A 16,578-nucleotide genomic window follows, 5' to 3' on the forward strand; every position below is an offset into this window, starting at 1 on the left:
TGAGGGATGGTTTGAGACAGGCTCATACTATGTAGTTGAGACTGAACTGGAACTCACTATGTAGCCCAGGCTGGTCTCAAACTCACAGCGATCCTCCTGCCTCAGCCTCCCAAGTGCTGGGATTACAGGCCTGCACCACCATGTCCGGCTTAAAATTGACACTACTAACCCAAGCTTTCAAAGACTGGAAAGTAGGTGCTAGACATTCCCTGCAATAAATTTTGAGACATATTTTCAGCCACAAGAATGAGGAAGATCACAGAGGGATCTCCAAATATTACTCTCGTGCTGAGCATCTGAGATGAAAGAAGAAATCTCTGAATATTCCAGAGTTCCATCTCTGCCATGTGTTAGGAACTACTGTGTGTCCTGAGAAATAAGACCTGAAAGGTAGGCCTTATTTTTCAGGGGGAATAGAGTCCTTTACTCCTGTAATGATCTCCACTTTTGACCTCAATGTGAAGTTGGTCCTGAAGTTTACCCTAAACAGTAAACTTTATACTCAGCAATGTCATACAAGAGAGTAAGTTTTTTCTGCTTCTCTTCCAGCAGTTGTGCTAGAGAAATAATTACTCAGGGTGTGTAACTGTATGACTAAAAGGTTCTGTTATTGTTTTCTTTGTGTGTGTGTGTGTGGTACTGGGGTTGTGTGTGGTAAGAGCCTTTGCCCTGAGTTACATTCCCAGCCCATTCGTCCCACTTTTTAATGTTGTTTTGTTTTGATTTTGTTTGTTTGGTACTGGGGATTGAACTTGGGATCTTGCACTTGTGAGGCAGGTGGCAGCACCACTGAGAGAAACTCCCAGCCCTGTTTTGTTTTGTTCTTTTTTGAGGTAGGGTCTTGCTAAGTCGCCAAGTTGCCTAGTTGGGCCTAAACTGGCGGTCCTCCTGCTTCAGTGTCCCAGGGTGTTGGGATTACAGGCATGCACCACCACACCTGGCTAGATTCTGCTCTTACCCACTAGTCCTACCTTTTCTAGACTTGCCCAAGACATCACCAAAAGTGAGGGCCAGATCAAGTCCTGATGGCACTAGGTTCTCTGGGTTGTTGTAGATGAGGTGCTAAAATAAAATACCATTCTGTGTATGTGAGTGACACCTGCTACACAGAAGCACAGTGTCTAAGTTCATGATGAAAGCTCTCACGATGATGGTGCACAGTAACTCCAGGCCCCTACAGGGACACAGCCATTCCTAGGTACACTCCTCTGGATCCTGGCCTTTGTCATCACCTTATATCCTGCGAATTTGCCCCAGGTGTCTTTGGAACGGTTGCCATCTTGGCTTCTTGAGAATCCACAGAGGGTCCTCAAAGAATCTCCAAACTCACTTCCCAAAGTCCAGCTGCAGCCTCAGTTGTGCTCATAAAGCATAGCAGAAGCCCATCGTCAGTGGATCTGATAACACTGGGCAATGACACCACAGCATTGCACTACGACCAAGCCTGCAGCCGAGTCCATGCCAGCAGCTGGCTCCCTGTGCTTTGCCAAGTCCATGGTCTCAGTGGTTAATTATTTGTGTGTGGGTCTGAATGTGACTTTGTATTTTCCTCACAGATTCCCTAAGTTAATTTCCCCCCAGCTTTATTGAGGTATAATTGACAAAAAAAATTGTGTATATTGCAGGAATGCAATGCTTTGGTACATGTATTGTAGAGTGATTACCACTATCAAGCTAATTAACATATTCATCATCTCACAAAGCCATGTGTGTTTGTGTGTGTGTGTGTGTGTCTGTGTGTGTCTGTGTGTCTGTGTGTGTGGCTGGAATACTTCAGATCTCTTCCAGCAAATTTCAAGTATATGTACAATGTTACCAGTTATGGTTATCATGCTGCACATTAGCTCTCCAGGATGTGTTCTTGTAAATTTGAGTTCCTACCCTTTGGCCAATATCTCATTTTCCTCAGCCTTGGATTCCTGATCACCATCCTTGTCCCCATCTCTGAGTTTAAAGTTTTAGATTCCACCTTTAAGTGAGGTGGTGCAGTATTTGTCCCTCTGCCTCTGGCTCATTTCTCAGCATCTACTCAGCAGTGTCTCCTTCCAAATGAATACTGCCTTGATGTTGTAGCCAGGTAGCAGCAAATCCACAAGCCTGCTAGGGGCACCTGGCCTTCACCTTCATCTTCAGTTATCCACCACGGAGGGGGACACCCGCACACTGGGTACTTACAGAAGCAGAGGAAGATTGTTTCAACACAAGTTGCATAGACACTGAAGCAGCCATGGGCAACTAGGTAAGATCCAAAAATGACAGTCTGTAAATTGGTAAAGAAGAGACCAACAAGTCATTGGCTCTGTTTCAAAGAACAATAAAGCTGCTGTAAACAAAGGCCATGAAGAAAAAGCCTTGAAGTAATCTGTGTTGGAAACGCTCTCAATGTACAGACCACACAATTTTGTGTGTTTTGTCCTGAGATTTAAAGGAAATGTACTAGATTACCTGTCCATTTCCGTACTGCTGTCCCCAAAGGCTAACCAAAACAGCTCAGCTTTAGGATCCCATATACTCAGGCAGTAAAGTCTAAGGGGTTAAAACCACATACTGCCTGGATTTCAATCACTGGTTGGGCCTTCCACAAATTACTTAACTCTTTGTGCCTCTTTTATTAAAGTGGCAGTAGAGATGAGGAGAACGTAACGGGCAGCGTTTACATCGTATGGACAAAGTGAGTTAATGCAGTGTAATAGATACAGCAGTAGCTCACACAGATCTCTCCCAGCTGCCCCGCCCCTCCCGGTGTGGGGAGCGTAGGTGGCAGCTGACTCTGCTGCTTCCAGGACTAGGGATTGCCTTCCCTGCAGGGAACTGCCTCACCCACAGTCACACGTGGGTCTGATGTGGTTTGCAAAGGCCCAGCCCCTCTGCCAGCACTTCCCGGAATGCCATCTATGGCCCGGGCTGCAAGAGCAGCATGGCCTGACCTCCTCCCTTCCTTACAAATACTTCTGAGGACAGAGCCTCCTGATAGATCTTCTGCATGCAGCCCTCCACCTCAGTAGGTTTTCTCCGGGAGCCCAGTCTCGAGAGCAGGATGGAGACTGGCACACAGACCAATACTATTAGTTGTCATTGTTAATTTTCCTCTTATTACAAAATTTGACATCTGATAGATCACTGCCAATAGCATTGAGTTGCTATGGACTGAACTGTGATCCCCCAAAAAACTTCAAATTTTTACACCGAAGCCCTGATTCCCAATGGGATGGAATTTGAAGGTGAATCCTGTGAGAGGTATTTGGGCAAGAAGATGGTACCCTTATCAAAAGATCAGTGCCCTTACAAGAAATGACATGAAAGGCATGGTCTCTCGGTCACTCTGACACCAGGAAGAAGGCCTGCATCGGGAACTGAATGAGACAGCACCTTAATCTGGGACTTCCCAGCCATCAGAATGGGCAGGAATAAATTTCTATTGTTCAAGCCACCCAGGCTATGGTACTTTTGTTATAGCAGCCCCAAATGAATGATATACCCATTCTTACCAGCAAAGGTACCCAGTAGTAATTTAAAGATATTGGTCCTCCAAAAATCACTGGCATTTTTTCTGTAAAGAGTAAGAAGGCCAGGATACCTACATTGAAAAGGGAGAACATGTATGAGTGTATATTATGCATCAGTAAAGGTATATAGCTTTTTGCAGTAAAAGTTTTTCTAAGAATCTTTTCAAATTTTTATTATTATTATTATCCTTATTATTATTATTATTATTACTTACCTATAAATCCAGAAACTAGAATTTTCCCCAGGAGTAATACAAAATTTGTAACTTCATCTGTAACTGCCACTCTGAGTATTAGAAAAAAGAAAGTGCAATATTGTGTTTAGAAGGCATTTTTGACTTGATATTTATGGGAGTAAATAACTCATGAGTCCACCTGGATATGTCTCTGCTGAAATTTCACTTGGCAATAATTAAATGCAAGTAGAACACAGGGATAAAGCTCCAACTTATTTTTAGTGAAGAAAACAGAAGGTGGTACCCTAGGGCTGCTGGGTACTGGGCAGGGGCGGCGTCAGCCTCACCCTATTGGAGATGGAGACACCGCGAATCCTGGGGATGCAGTGTGTGGACTCTGACTTTTCCCCCCTCCATCTCTATCGTTTTGGGGAGTGGGAAATGGCCTGTGTCAATCAACTTAATAAAAAAGAATAAATGCCAGTGGGTATAAAAGTATAGGTCTAAGGTGGAAATAACAGTTCTCACATCTGAAAACAAACTGGTGATGTGAGAAAGAAGATTTAAATCTCTAAACATTATTTTTTGTCCAGTACTAGGAATCGAACTCAGGACCTTGTGCTTGCCAGGCACACACGGCACCACTGAGCTACATCCCTGGCCCTAAAATCCCTCGATTTGAAAGACACTATTTGTGCCTAATAAGGCTACCAAGACTCCAGATAGTGGTATGGAAAGGAAAGGATGCTGAAGGCTCATCCAATTATCTCTTGGAGTTTTCTATCTGATTACTTACTTTAAAATGTTTCTCATCAGAAGGTTGAAAGCATCTCTGGCTGACCTGCAGAAGTTTTTGCCATATATCGCAATCTGAGGAAGACGATTGGCATTATTTCAGTTTCAGCATACTCCGACAAGACCAAAGGATTATCCAACACGACAGTAATTCCTGTCACTCGTACTGACCATGCCCTCATCCTCTTTCACCATTTGGGTTCGTGGGAGGCCTGAGAAGTGTGTGTCTCGACTCTGCACATCTCTGGGAGCTATGGTTTGTGTTTAGCTGTCTCCCCCAAGGCATCACGCGGATGAGGTGGGACTTTCTTCTTCAGAGGCGCTGAATCTGGGATGTGTGATGCTGGGGTTAAGGGCGGGTGATGACTAAAGCACTACATGTGAGCAATTAGTTTGGCACCGCCCTCATCCCTGTAGTCTGAATAGGATAAAGGGGGCAGAAAGACGCCAGTAACTCTCTTGTTGCCTTTGCTCCCTTGCGTGTGCCATGTTGTTCCTGCTCTGCTGTGCCTGTTTGTCGTTGCCTGCCTTGGAGTTGGCCAAGTATGGACTGAAACTTCCGCAAACTGTAAGCTAAATAAGCCCCTTCCCTTCCAATTTTGGGTGTGGGGTATTTTGTCTCAGCAGTCAGAGAAAAGTAACTAAAACCCTGGCACACTAGTAACAGTGCTCTTCACACGCTTTGCACCCCTGGACTCTGAGGGATCTGGTGGCCTTCAACAGAAGCTGGGCCGATATCTTACGAGTAAGCCTCGGTAAGGGCTCTGTTTGTGAAATGTTGTGCCTAGAGTCTATCATTAAATACTGTAATCTCAACATCAAAATTTACTCTGAACGTAATCCAATGCTTCTCACTATACTTGGTTTACTGCTCAAAGGGCCCAACACAGTACTATACTAGAGGCAAATTAATGCCTATTCAAATCACCACGAGGATCCTAAGCACCTCTGTGTCACTGTGACAATAAGCAAATGTCCTAAGGGTACCATGTTATGATTTATATCTAGATGTCCCCCAAGAGTTTCATGAACTCATAGGTGGGCTGTTGGGAAGTGTCTGGGTTTAGAGCTGACTTGCTGTTAGGAGGTGGGGTCTGGCTGGAAGAGGCAGTCACTGGAGAGGCAGGCCTGGACTGTTTCTTCTCCTCCCTTGAGCTCTCTGCTTCCTATCCCCATGCTGTGCGCACCTCTCCTCCACCTGCCCTTCTGCCACACCGCCCTGCCTTGGAGCCAGCTGAAAATGGACTGAAACCTCTGGAAACTGAGCCAAAATAAACTTCTCCTCTCTTAATCTGCAGCTGTTGTGCACTTTGTCCCAGCAACAAAGAAAGTGACTAAGATATGTAGCTTCTAAATGATGTACGAATTATATTTCTGGATCAGCGATTTAAAAGTTTCTGTAGAAATTTACATATTTGCATAGCAAATAAGTAATAAATTCTATCAGTGCCCACACATTCCAAAACATGATTCACAAAAAGGGTCACACTGGCCCTTACAATTGCGTAAATCCCAAAATTAGAAATGTATTTTCTTCTTCCAGTGAAACAGACTAAATAATCTTTCCTCTCAATAAACTGTCAAATACACATACATAAGCCCTTTGCCATGTAGCATGCTTTTAAATTTCCAAAGTAAATAACATTTACCCTCATGAAAAGATACTGAAAGCACCAATAGAGTATGTTTAAGATACTATCTATCATTCATTAAATCCTGCATTGGATTCACAAATCCTTTATCAGTATGGTGATACATTTGACTGCACTGATATAAAAAATGCTGCAGCAGGAGCAATGCAGGCATGGGATTAGGTTAGCAAAACAGTAGCTTTGTTAATTTTTTAAAAATCTACTTACCATAATGTAGGCATTTTTGTTTAAAAACTTTACCATTTTTTCCAAACACCAGAAACAGCATCCCAGGCAGCATTTTAGGAATTTAGAGATATTGTTCTGGGCATCTACAAGAAGGAAATATTTAAATATACAGAAAATAAGTATATATGATAGAGAGCTTACCATAGTAACAGCGCATTCTTAAGTGTACAATTCAGTGGCCCTGAGCACATTTGCAATGTAACCATCTCCACTATCCATTTTCAGAACTTTATATCATCTCGAATAGAAATTCTATAACCATTCCACAGTGATTCCGTGACCCTGTAGCCTCTCGTAACCTCTATTATCCTTTCTGTCTATATGAATTTGCCTCTTCCAGATGCCTCATAAGTGAGTAGTATAAAATGTATCCTTTCCTACCTTGCTTATGTCACCAGGGTTCGTGTTTTCAAGGTTCATCATTTCCTTCCTTTTTAAAGCTAACATTCCACTGTATGTCTGTAATGCGTTTTCTTTTTCCATTCAACTTTTAATGGAAAATTGGGTTGTTTCCATCATTTGGCTAGTGTTGATAATGTCGCACTGAATGTGTTGTGCAAATATCTGTTTGCTTCCTCGCTTTCAAGATTTTCAGTTTATCTTTAGAAGTGGAGTTTCGGGATTGATTGGAAATTTTAATTTTCACTTTTTAAAGGAATAACCAGACTGTTTTCCACAGCGGCTATATCATTTTACATTTTCAACAACAATATATAAGGGTTTCCATTTTGTTCCATTGTGGTCTTCACTTCTTAGAGGACATCCTTATTGGGCACTTCTATGTGATATATCATCTTTGATGAACTGTGTACTGAAGTCTTACCCACTTCTTTCTTTCTTTCTTTTTTTTTTTGCTGTTGAGATGTAGAAATTCTTTAATCCTTTATCTGGTATATTATTTGCAAGTATTTTCTTGTGTCTCTCCCTCCCTCTTCTCTTTCCTCTGCATTCTCTCCCCCTTTCTATCCATGTACTTTGATTTGAAGCCCAAATGTTTTTAATTTTGATCACGTCCAGTTTATTTTTCCTTTTATTTTCTCTGCTTCTGACGTGATAGCCAAGAAATCTACACCAAATCAATGTCATGAAGATTTTTTTCCTATGCTGTTTTATAAGAGTTTTATAGTATCACCAGGTATGTTTTGATCTTTGACCCCTTTTTGGGTTAGTTTTTATTTAATTTAGTGTAAGGATCCAGTTTCATACTTTTATATGGGGATGTCCAGTTTGTTCCAGCACCACACAATGAGAAAACTGAGCTTTTTATATCAAATAGCTTTAAATGTAAGGGTTTATTCGGGGGTTCTATTCTAGGTCTGTCTCTCGCCAATTCCACACTGTTTTGATTGTTGTAGCTTTGTATTAAATTTGGAAATTAGGAAGTGTGGATCCTCCAACACTGATGTTCCTTTTCGAGAATGTTTTGGCTATCTGTTAAGGCACATGATAAGCAGAGTTCATGTGTCTGTAGACTATAACTTTTATGAAGAAGACGTATGCCAGTGCCTCCCATGTTTATATTTTACTAACACGACCTGCACGCTAGAATTGGAGCTACACTGCCTCCACCATGTTTCTCAACTGTAACACATTAAAACAGCAATCTTAATCTCCCTTCTGAAATGTGCTTCTCCTGGCTCCCACATCTAAATAAATAAAGTTACACAAGTATTTTCTTTTCCTGCCCCATTGCTCCTCCCTTCCCCTGATGTCCAGTCATTCAGCAAGTCCTGCTGGACTGCTTTTTTGTGTGTGGTACCAGGGATTGAACTCCGGACCCTGTGCTTGCAAGGTAGGCAGTGGAACCACTGAGCTAAATCCCTGGCCCTGGATTGCTCTTTAACATATCCTGGACCTGACCGTTTCCTTCCTTACTATCCTAGCCCAAGAGACAGTCCTCAGCTCTCCCCACCCTACCCGTTCTATTCTCTTCACAGAAGTCTGTAAATCTGAGATGCATTCTGAAGCCTTACTTTTAAGACGTCTGTCCAAGTATTCTAGGATGACTTTAAACATTTGAATTAATGCAAGAATTAATGATCCGAATGCCAGAGATCCTGTGTGATATCTAGGCAAAGATAAAATGAGAAAAAAGCTAAAATATCTTTACTATGAACTAACAGGCTGCTAGTTGAACAATTTTCAGGGAAAGGGGATCTTCAGAAGATCTGATTCAATCGATAAAAGTCCCTATAAATGGTTTTAAATTATACACATCTGTCTTATCCTTCACTTATCAGTAGCGTTTTCATAAATTAGGATATCTGACCTGATCAATGGAGATACAGAGACAAGTTAATCCTTAGTCTGTCATCTGATGTTCTCTCCTACCTGACCGTCCTATCTCTAGGAACTGATGGGTTTAGAAAGACTGTAAAATTGTGGCTATGAAGCCAGAGAAGCCGATGGGTACCCATGAATCCTGAATCATACTTTAGACCTCATCTGTACCTTGCCAGCTGAAAAGACCAGCCCAACTGAATGACAAGCCAACTAAACATAGACGAGGAAATTCCGCAGAGTTTAACGTGGAGCTTACCGTACGGCTTGTCCAAACGCAGTGAAAAGCGGAAGTGCTGGGATGTCGTCGGGTTTTTTCATGGCCCAGTAGTAACTAGCGAAGGCACCAGCAAGGGTACATTGACCCAATGCAACAACAAAGTTTATGAGCCAGAGAAAGACAAACAGATTGTACAAATGCAAGGTGCTTATGTATTGATGGTACAGACTTTTTCCACCATAGAAAGCGAAGTTACAGAGAGCCCCAGGGCATGCTTTGGGAACATCAGTCATATTAAAAATCTGTAGTCAGAAAAGAGCAACATGAGAGTATTATATGCGTTTTCCTCTTTTGTAGCTCCAGCTTCATGCCTTGCTTTTTTCTCTCTTAGCTATTGCTGTTACTCCTCTATCTGCTATCGTAGCACATTAAATCATTCTTTACTACACTCTGCAAAGTATCTCATTTTCCACCATATGCTCATCACTCAGCAAACACTACAGTTTCAGATTTATTATTGCTTCATTAACCATACTAGCGTCTCAAATATATGACAGGACAAGAGATCCCAGCAAATGATAATGATTTTCCTCTCTTCTGCCCACCAATTTCAATGCTTTCCTGCTAATGCCTGACCCCCTCTTCCCTTCTGAGCTTCAGTAAATAAAAAAGTCTCTTTGACTTACCCTTGGGTCACAGGTTTCATTTTCATGTATACATTGCCCCTCTGGGGCTGAAACTTTGTAAACAGGTACCCCTGATGTAGCCAAGAAACTGAATGACCTCTATTAAGGATAATTTTCTGGTAGATTGAAAATAAATAGACAAGGCAATAATGTAGCTAACTCTAAAGTCCATGGAGAAATTAACCTCAAAAATCTAATACTGTATTTTAATGATTCAGCCGTCTCTTGTATTTGAATGACTCAGCCATCTATCAGGCCTAGATTAAGATAACCTCAATCAAAATTTTAAAGAGGGTTCTTAGTTTATATGGACACAAAATAAAACAAATCTACCACATGACCCTTTAGCGGAGAATGAAATCAGTAGACTGCGACTCTTTTATGACTTGGAGAAAAATTCAGTTATTTCTTCAGGATATTTCTCATCTTCCCAAGGATAGAAAACACCAGACACCAACTCCAGGTTTCTAAACCGTAATGTGGAAATGAAGTTTAAAGAGGTCAATTTCCAAAGGATACAGTGCTGTCACAATCCAGTAGGAAAAACAGACGGAGAGCAAAATGAAGGTTAAAACCGGATAAACTAATGTACTAGGGATGTATCCAATGGCTCTGAAATAAAATAAAACGTGTTCACTGGTTTAGATGACACAGTTTAAATCCTTTTCTTAAAGATATTAGAAAGTCTTTCTTTCTTTCTTTTCTTTTTTGGTTTTTTTGAGACAGGGTCTCACTATGTAGTTGAGACTGACCCGGAACTATGTAGCCCAGGTTGGTCTCAAACTCACAATGATCCTCCTGCCTCAGCCTCCCAAGTGCTGGGATTACAGGCATGTGTCACCATGCCAGGCCTTAGAAAGTCTTTCTTATCTGCCTATTTGTAACTTATGCCCACTAATTTGTGGGTAAGAAGGAATTATTTTACCACCATCTCCTCATAGGAACTCTTTAAGTGACCCCTTATCGACTTTTTCTCCCAGATAACCATTTCTTTAACATTTCCTCATAAGATCGGTAATGTTTGCCAGCTTAGGTGTTCTGTTTTTAACTACTCCTTTTAAATAACTATTTCAGCAAATGACAGTGGATTAAACACAATAACAGATGCTGTAACTACTGGAAATCGCTGTGGAAATCTTATTGTTCCAGATGCACTGACATGTCTTAGATTTCCTTTACATTTGTTACTTTCTTCATCTCATTATTTATCCATTTTTCTGACTTTAGGCACATTATTAAGTATTTTAAAGTTTACTTAGTATTCTTGTATCCATTTCTGCCAGGCATGATTTTCACCTGAACAAACTATCAGGCTCTCATATTTGTACTGGCTGTTTATCTCCTGCACACACTCTCTCTCTCTGTCTCTCTCTCTCACACACACACACACACACACACACACGTACTCCTATTCACACGCACATTTAGGGTCAGGACAAGTGGGGCAAGTTACAGTGAACCACACAATAATATACTCTTTAAGAAATAACCCCAGAAAATCAGTAGTTTTCAGTGCATAATGATAGGGCGACAGTCATTGCGGGAAAAGGAGAGAGTTTAACAAACTGCTTGTTAACTGTTTAAACCACAGGTTTCGTGTGGCACTATTATTTCAATAATAATATGGCAATTTTGCTAAAATAGTCCTTAAAGTAATTCGGTTCTTGGTCCTGAACAAGTAGCTTCCATCATTCTAAGTAGAAAGTATGGCTTTGCCTTTATAGGCATGTGTTCCTCTTATCTTCCATGAATGACTCAAAACTTTAGAGTACATATTAATTTCAAGTGACCTTTTGGAATAATTTGGAAACTACAGGTATTACTGCCTCTCAATATGAATTTTATGAAAGACTTAATGTTTATTTCATTACATTTTTAAATGAAAAATGGCTATGAGTGTTAAGTGTTCCTGAATTGTGAGCTTTACATACAAAATGTATAGTCTGGTTCTCCTAGCATGAATTGTGCTATTAGAAAAATTTCCCCTTGTACAGAAATGATAATAGAATACAGTTGGCTTTATAGAGCCATGGTAATTTAAAAGTTTTACAAAATGGTTCAATCATTGATATTAACATATGACCTACTCTGGAAATAATATAGCCTATAATATAGCTAACTTTTATATAGAATTTTGTTTACTTTCATATATACACTTGTGGTTAAAAATGCTAATGCATAGGCTAGATGTATGTTTCTCCTATTTTACCATGTGATAACTGAGGTCTGAGAATATTAAAGGACTTGGTAGTGGTGGGGTTTCTGAAACGTGGCACAGTCTGAACTTGACTTCTTGAGTGGAAAATAGTTTCCTTTAGCAGGTCTTCTTCTGGGGAAAATGGTGTAGGGCATCTATGCAGCGCAGCAGCTGATTAACTGAGGGGCACATATTGTCTGAGTTTCTACACCGATGGCCTTACTTGCTCCCTTCCTTCAGCAGGACAATGGCCAAATGAATTCGTTTCCTGAGGAAGATCAGCAGGAGGATGATAGTCAGTTCAAGGACACAGAGGATTATCACTTTGAAGAGAGAGAAAAAAAATTAGTCTGTGATACAAATCCATAGAAAAACACCAGGTTTTTGGCCGGGAATTTAGCTCAGTGGTTAGGCCCCCTGCTCCACAAGCACAAGGTTCAGAGTTCCATCCCTGGTACCAAAAACAAACAAACAAACAAACAAAACCACCAAACTTTTTCTGCAAAGGTTAGGACTCAGGTTTATGATTATTTCTATCAATTCCAATACCTCTTAATTTAAGCAGTTCTACCTCTCCACAATGCTGGTTTTAAAAAGTCACCTTTGACACCTCCAAGTAATACTAAGCAATCCAGATTAAAATCTTTAGGTAGAGCTTCAACACCTCAGTCGGACAGGCTGCATTTCACCCACAAAAATATTTCACAGCACTTGTAAAAATTGGGCCTGAAAGCAATGAAGGAAGGGTCAATTTAGGCGGTGCTATTTCAGATGTATTCACTGTTAGTTTCATTCACTGGTAGGCTCTTGGTTGCTACTTTTTTTTTTTTTCCTGTGATTGCTAATTGATAGAAACAGGGTGCAAACCTCAACCTGACCAAATACCAATGGCCAATACCAAAACTAGCAGATTCAGTTCTGAAGTCCTTACAGTTCTTAATCTGAGGGTTTAATAAACAGTGAAGTGTGTCAAAATTATCTTCATGTGAAGAAAGTGAATCTGCAAAGAAAGAAATGTATGTGTATAAAGACACAAAAGGACATCTTGGATTCTTGTGGACTTGTCTTCTGAATCCACTTAAACATATATGCCCACCTCCCTTTCTATTTCTTAGAGTCTGATGAGCCACTTTTACATTTTTAAATAAAAACCCCCATTCTCTGTCCGTGTCCTGTTCCCGTTATTTCCCTTCAGCTACTGGCTGAATTAGTTTTATTTGATGTGAGGGCAAATAGACTCCTTATATTTTCTCAATTCTAACACACTCTGATTTATTTACATCTTTAGGAAGAATTTTAAAAACCTTTCTTTAGATGTCTACTCAGCAATTTTGTGATGCACTCTGATTTCATAAATGTTAAAAAGTGGGAAGATATGAATCTTAAAACCATGGTGTTGCTCACAGCAGATTCTGAAAGTATAGAAGAAGCTTCATGGAAACTTACACTTCTATGTGTGAAAGGTCCCTCGTATGATCTCCTTGCTAGAGTTATTCTGTTGATGCCTGAATACTTTCAGTGATGGAAAGTTCATTATTTCATTCTGTGGTTGCACCAGTAAGATTCTCACGGTATAGCACACATTGGTTAATATCGCCAAGTCAGTTAATCCAGATGACTGAGTAGAACTTAGCAATGTATCATTTCGCTTCTACATCTTCTTTTAGTTAAACTATGATGTGGTTCTTTTCTATCAGTACATGTGTACAATATATGCAGTTTACAGTCACCTGGGGGAGTGGGTACATGTACCTGTTTCCTTTTTAAATCCCCTTCCCTCCCCTCTTCCCTCCTTCACCCTTTAATTCTCCTTTCCTCACTTTCATTCTTGTTGATAGTATTAATCTTAGCTCATATTTATGGCATACGGTGCTCACATTCATTGAGGTTATTATTAGGTTATTGTACATAGTGGATCTTTATTCTACTTATTTTTTCTTTCTTCTCACCCATCTTCTGCTTTCCTAAAACACGAATTTGAGCCTTACATTATGGCGTACAGCCGTATTGTGCTAATTTTTTATTTGAAAAAATCTCCTCGGAGGCTTCTTCCAACTGGGCAAGGAGCAATACAAGCAATGTGGAGATGAATTTTTTTAAAGCAAGCGTGTAACTAGATATTATTAAAATCTTGATCAAAGAACACAAGTCTGTGAAGTGCAAGCAATATTATAATAAAAACTTTCTAGGGATATAAAATTAAAATCATGCTTTAAAATGTGTTAGTATTACCCTTAAAACTAATTCAATGATCTAAATAAACATTTCAAAATGTATATTTATTTTCAATTGTTGTAGTTCAGATGCTTTGGTATGAAAACCTTCCTTTTGTTTTAAAACAAGTTTTGAAAAACAAGCATGTATTTCTTTTAAACACCTTCTTAGTTATCAAGTTCATGACTACAAATGTCCATCATCAAAACATTTTATGTTTTGTTTTTTTGAGAACAGGGTCTCACTATGTGGTTCAGACTACTCTGCAACTCACTGTGTGACCCAGGCTGGTCTTGAACTTGCAGCGATCCTCCTGCCTCAGCCTCCCAAGTGCTGGGATTGCAGGCATGTGCCACCACACCTGGCTTATCATCAAACCATTTTTAATCTGAAAGCAAATGGCTTACAATCTTTGAAAAGAAGTATTTTCTTTGCCAGGCATGGTGGTGCATGCCTTTAATCCCAGCACTCCAGAGGCTGAGACAGGAGGATTGTTCTGAGTTTGAGACCATCCTGGGCTACACAGTGAGTTCCAGGTCAGTCTCGACTACAAAGTGAGACCCTGTCTCAAAAAAATAAGTAGCATTTTCTTAGGTTATACAATAAATTATTTTTGGTGGATTTTTCATTACTATAGTTAGCAGACATTTATCTGTAATTACATAGGTGATTAATGTGTTTAGCAGGTTACACCAGCCCAAGCTTTCCCTTAGATGAAAAGTTTCTCAGTATTCCAATTTTACCAAAATTAATTTTAAAAGTCTACTCACTTAATATAAACCATGTCTGTTTCCATTGAAAGTACATGCTTATATTATTCTGAATCCCAATGTTATAAATAGTTAATGAAGATTCTGGGTGTTGCTGAAGTTTGGTGTATTGCTGGAAACAGTACACTATTCCTTGGAAAGAAAGAAAAAGAGATTCATATAAAATGTTATTCTCTGAAATAGAATCTATATGCTTATTACACATACCTAGAAGAAACAGATCATATGACCATTTCCACAAAGGCAAGATTCATATTAACATAGTCATTAACTTTTTGGGGCCTAACAGTCTAAATGTGCTACTGTATTTAATATGAAAACTTTCAGTATTTGTCTGGATGACTGTGACATATCTCACTTTAAATGTACTCTTGATGAACCTTTTCTATTTCTAATACTTTTTGCTTTAAAATATATTGTGTCTGGTTCTTTAATGTTAGTTCTTTTAACCATCCTTTCACTTTCAAAGGTTGTATTTTCTTATATGTTGTGTGACCTTTGTGAATAACATAAAACTCCAATTTGTATTGCATAATCTGACCTGACGATTTCTATATTCTAATTGATGAATGCAATACATTATGTCTAATGTATTTTTCTTCTTTTGCCTTTATTTCACTCTTTGTCTATGCAGCTTTGCTTACAGTTCTTGTCTTCTACGGATTCATCAGTTTTGCTTATTTATATTCCATATTTTTCTCTTTGGGTTTGGCACTTTCTATTCTTATAATTACCTTTGAAATTTTTCTGTGTGCTTAATAAGTTTAAAGCTGAATATCTTAAGAAGGAAAAGTAATAACTTTATCTCACTCAGTAATCCTCTCGTTTGGTTTTTGTTCAACATTGATTTAGAAATATTTTAACCTAACAATTGGATATTCCTCTCACTGCTATCTTACATAGGCAATGCTCGCTTTACTTTACCTACACATTTGCTGGCTCCTTCTCCTTGCCCAATATCCTCTCTCGTGTCACAAGTCCTTTTGCGGAATAATCTCCCTTCCCCTCTCTCTCCTCCACAACTCCATTGAAGCCATGAGGAAATAAAACTGTTTTACACTCAGGACAAACACCACCAGAGTCCTTTCTCATCTCTTTGTTCTGAGCGGCCCGTACTTGCACATGGATTACTGCAGTCGCTGCCTCAAGGCTCTCATCACTTCCGCCCTGCCTCACTGCAGTCCTTCTCAACATCGGAAGCACAGCGTCCTCACCGATCACCTCTCCGTGGCCCCACCCCACAATGCTCCCCTCCGAGAGCTCAGTCCCTCTGCAGGCCTACCAGTCTGCAGTACTGCGCATGCTCCGCAAGCTCACTTCCGGCAGGACCCCCTTCTCTGTGCACACCCGCCTGCCAACCTCTAATCCTTTCTCCATCACTCTCTCCTCCTTCTGGGGCCTTTGCTCCTGCTGTACCTACTGTTAAGAACTTCCCCATCTTCTCACTAGCTAACTGCATGGACTCCTCCAAGTGGCTCCTCAGATTTCTTCTCAAAAAGAACTACCCTTGGGCTGGGGATATAGCTCAGGTGAGAGTGCCTGTTGAGTGTGTGCCAGGCCCTGTGTTTGATCCCCAGCACTGCAAGGAAAAAACAGAGGGAGAGAGAGAAGAAAGAAAGAAGGAAAGAAAGGGGAAGTGGGAGAGGGGAGGAAAGGGGCTAAGAGAACAAATCTATCCCCATAATGACCGCAATTTTTACATTTTTACTCCTCTGCTGCTTCTGCTTCTTGTTTTCCACAACAAGTGTGAGCAGCCTAACTTGCATGAGCTATGAGGGCCAGGAGAGTAAGAGCCTTTGTGTGCTTACTGTTGTATATGTTGGGTCTAGTGGAATGCCCATGTGCCATAATTAT

General features: G+C 40.3%; 1 protein-coding gene across 17 annotated transcripts in view; it reads right to left on the reverse strand.

The window, feature by feature from the left end:
• Positions 1 to 16,578, reverse strand: part of Slc44a5 (solute carrier family 44 member 5) — a 405,160-nt gene that overhangs the window by 5,999 nt on the left and 382,583 nt on the right. For 16 of the 17 annotated variants that reach the window (XM_010605145.2, XM_019204684.2, XM_019204685.1 and 13 more), the window contains 11 exons: positions 14,725 to 14,856; positions 11,964 to 12,063; positions 10,063 to 10,155; positions 9,544 to 9,631; positions 8,897 to 9,159; positions 8,331 to 8,425; positions 6,337 to 6,440; positions 4,479 to 4,552; positions 3,722 to 3,792; positions 3,489 to 3,577; positions 2,176 to 2,260 (listed from right to left, as the gene is read on the reverse strand). In XM_010605145.2, the coding sequence (XP_010603447.1) occupies positions 2,176 to 2,260; positions 3,489 to 3,577; positions 3,722 to 3,792; positions 4,479 to 4,552; positions 6,337 to 6,440; positions 8,331 to 8,425; positions 8,897 to 9,159; positions 9,544 to 9,631; positions 10,063 to 10,155; positions 11,964 to 12,063; positions 14,725 to 14,856 (1,194 nt within the window). The remainder of the gene's footprint in view (positions 1 to 2,175; positions 2,261 to 3,488; positions 3,578 to 3,721; positions 3,793 to 4,478; positions 4,553 to 6,336; positions 6,441 to 8,330; positions 8,426 to 8,896; positions 9,160 to 9,543; positions 9,632 to 10,062; positions 10,156 to 11,963; positions 12,064 to 14,724; positions 14,857 to 16,578) is intronic. The other variant, XM_019204686.2, reaches the window with a different exon arrangement.

Source organism: Fukomys damarensis, unplaced genomic scaffold, assembly GCF_012274545.1.
Source record: "Fukomys damarensis isolate Sample0158 unplaced genomic scaffold, DMR_v1.0_HiC HiC_scaffold_33, whole genome shotgun sequence".
NCBI lineage: Eukaryota > Metazoa > Chordata > Mammalia > Rodentia > Bathyergidae > Fukomys > Fukomys damarensis.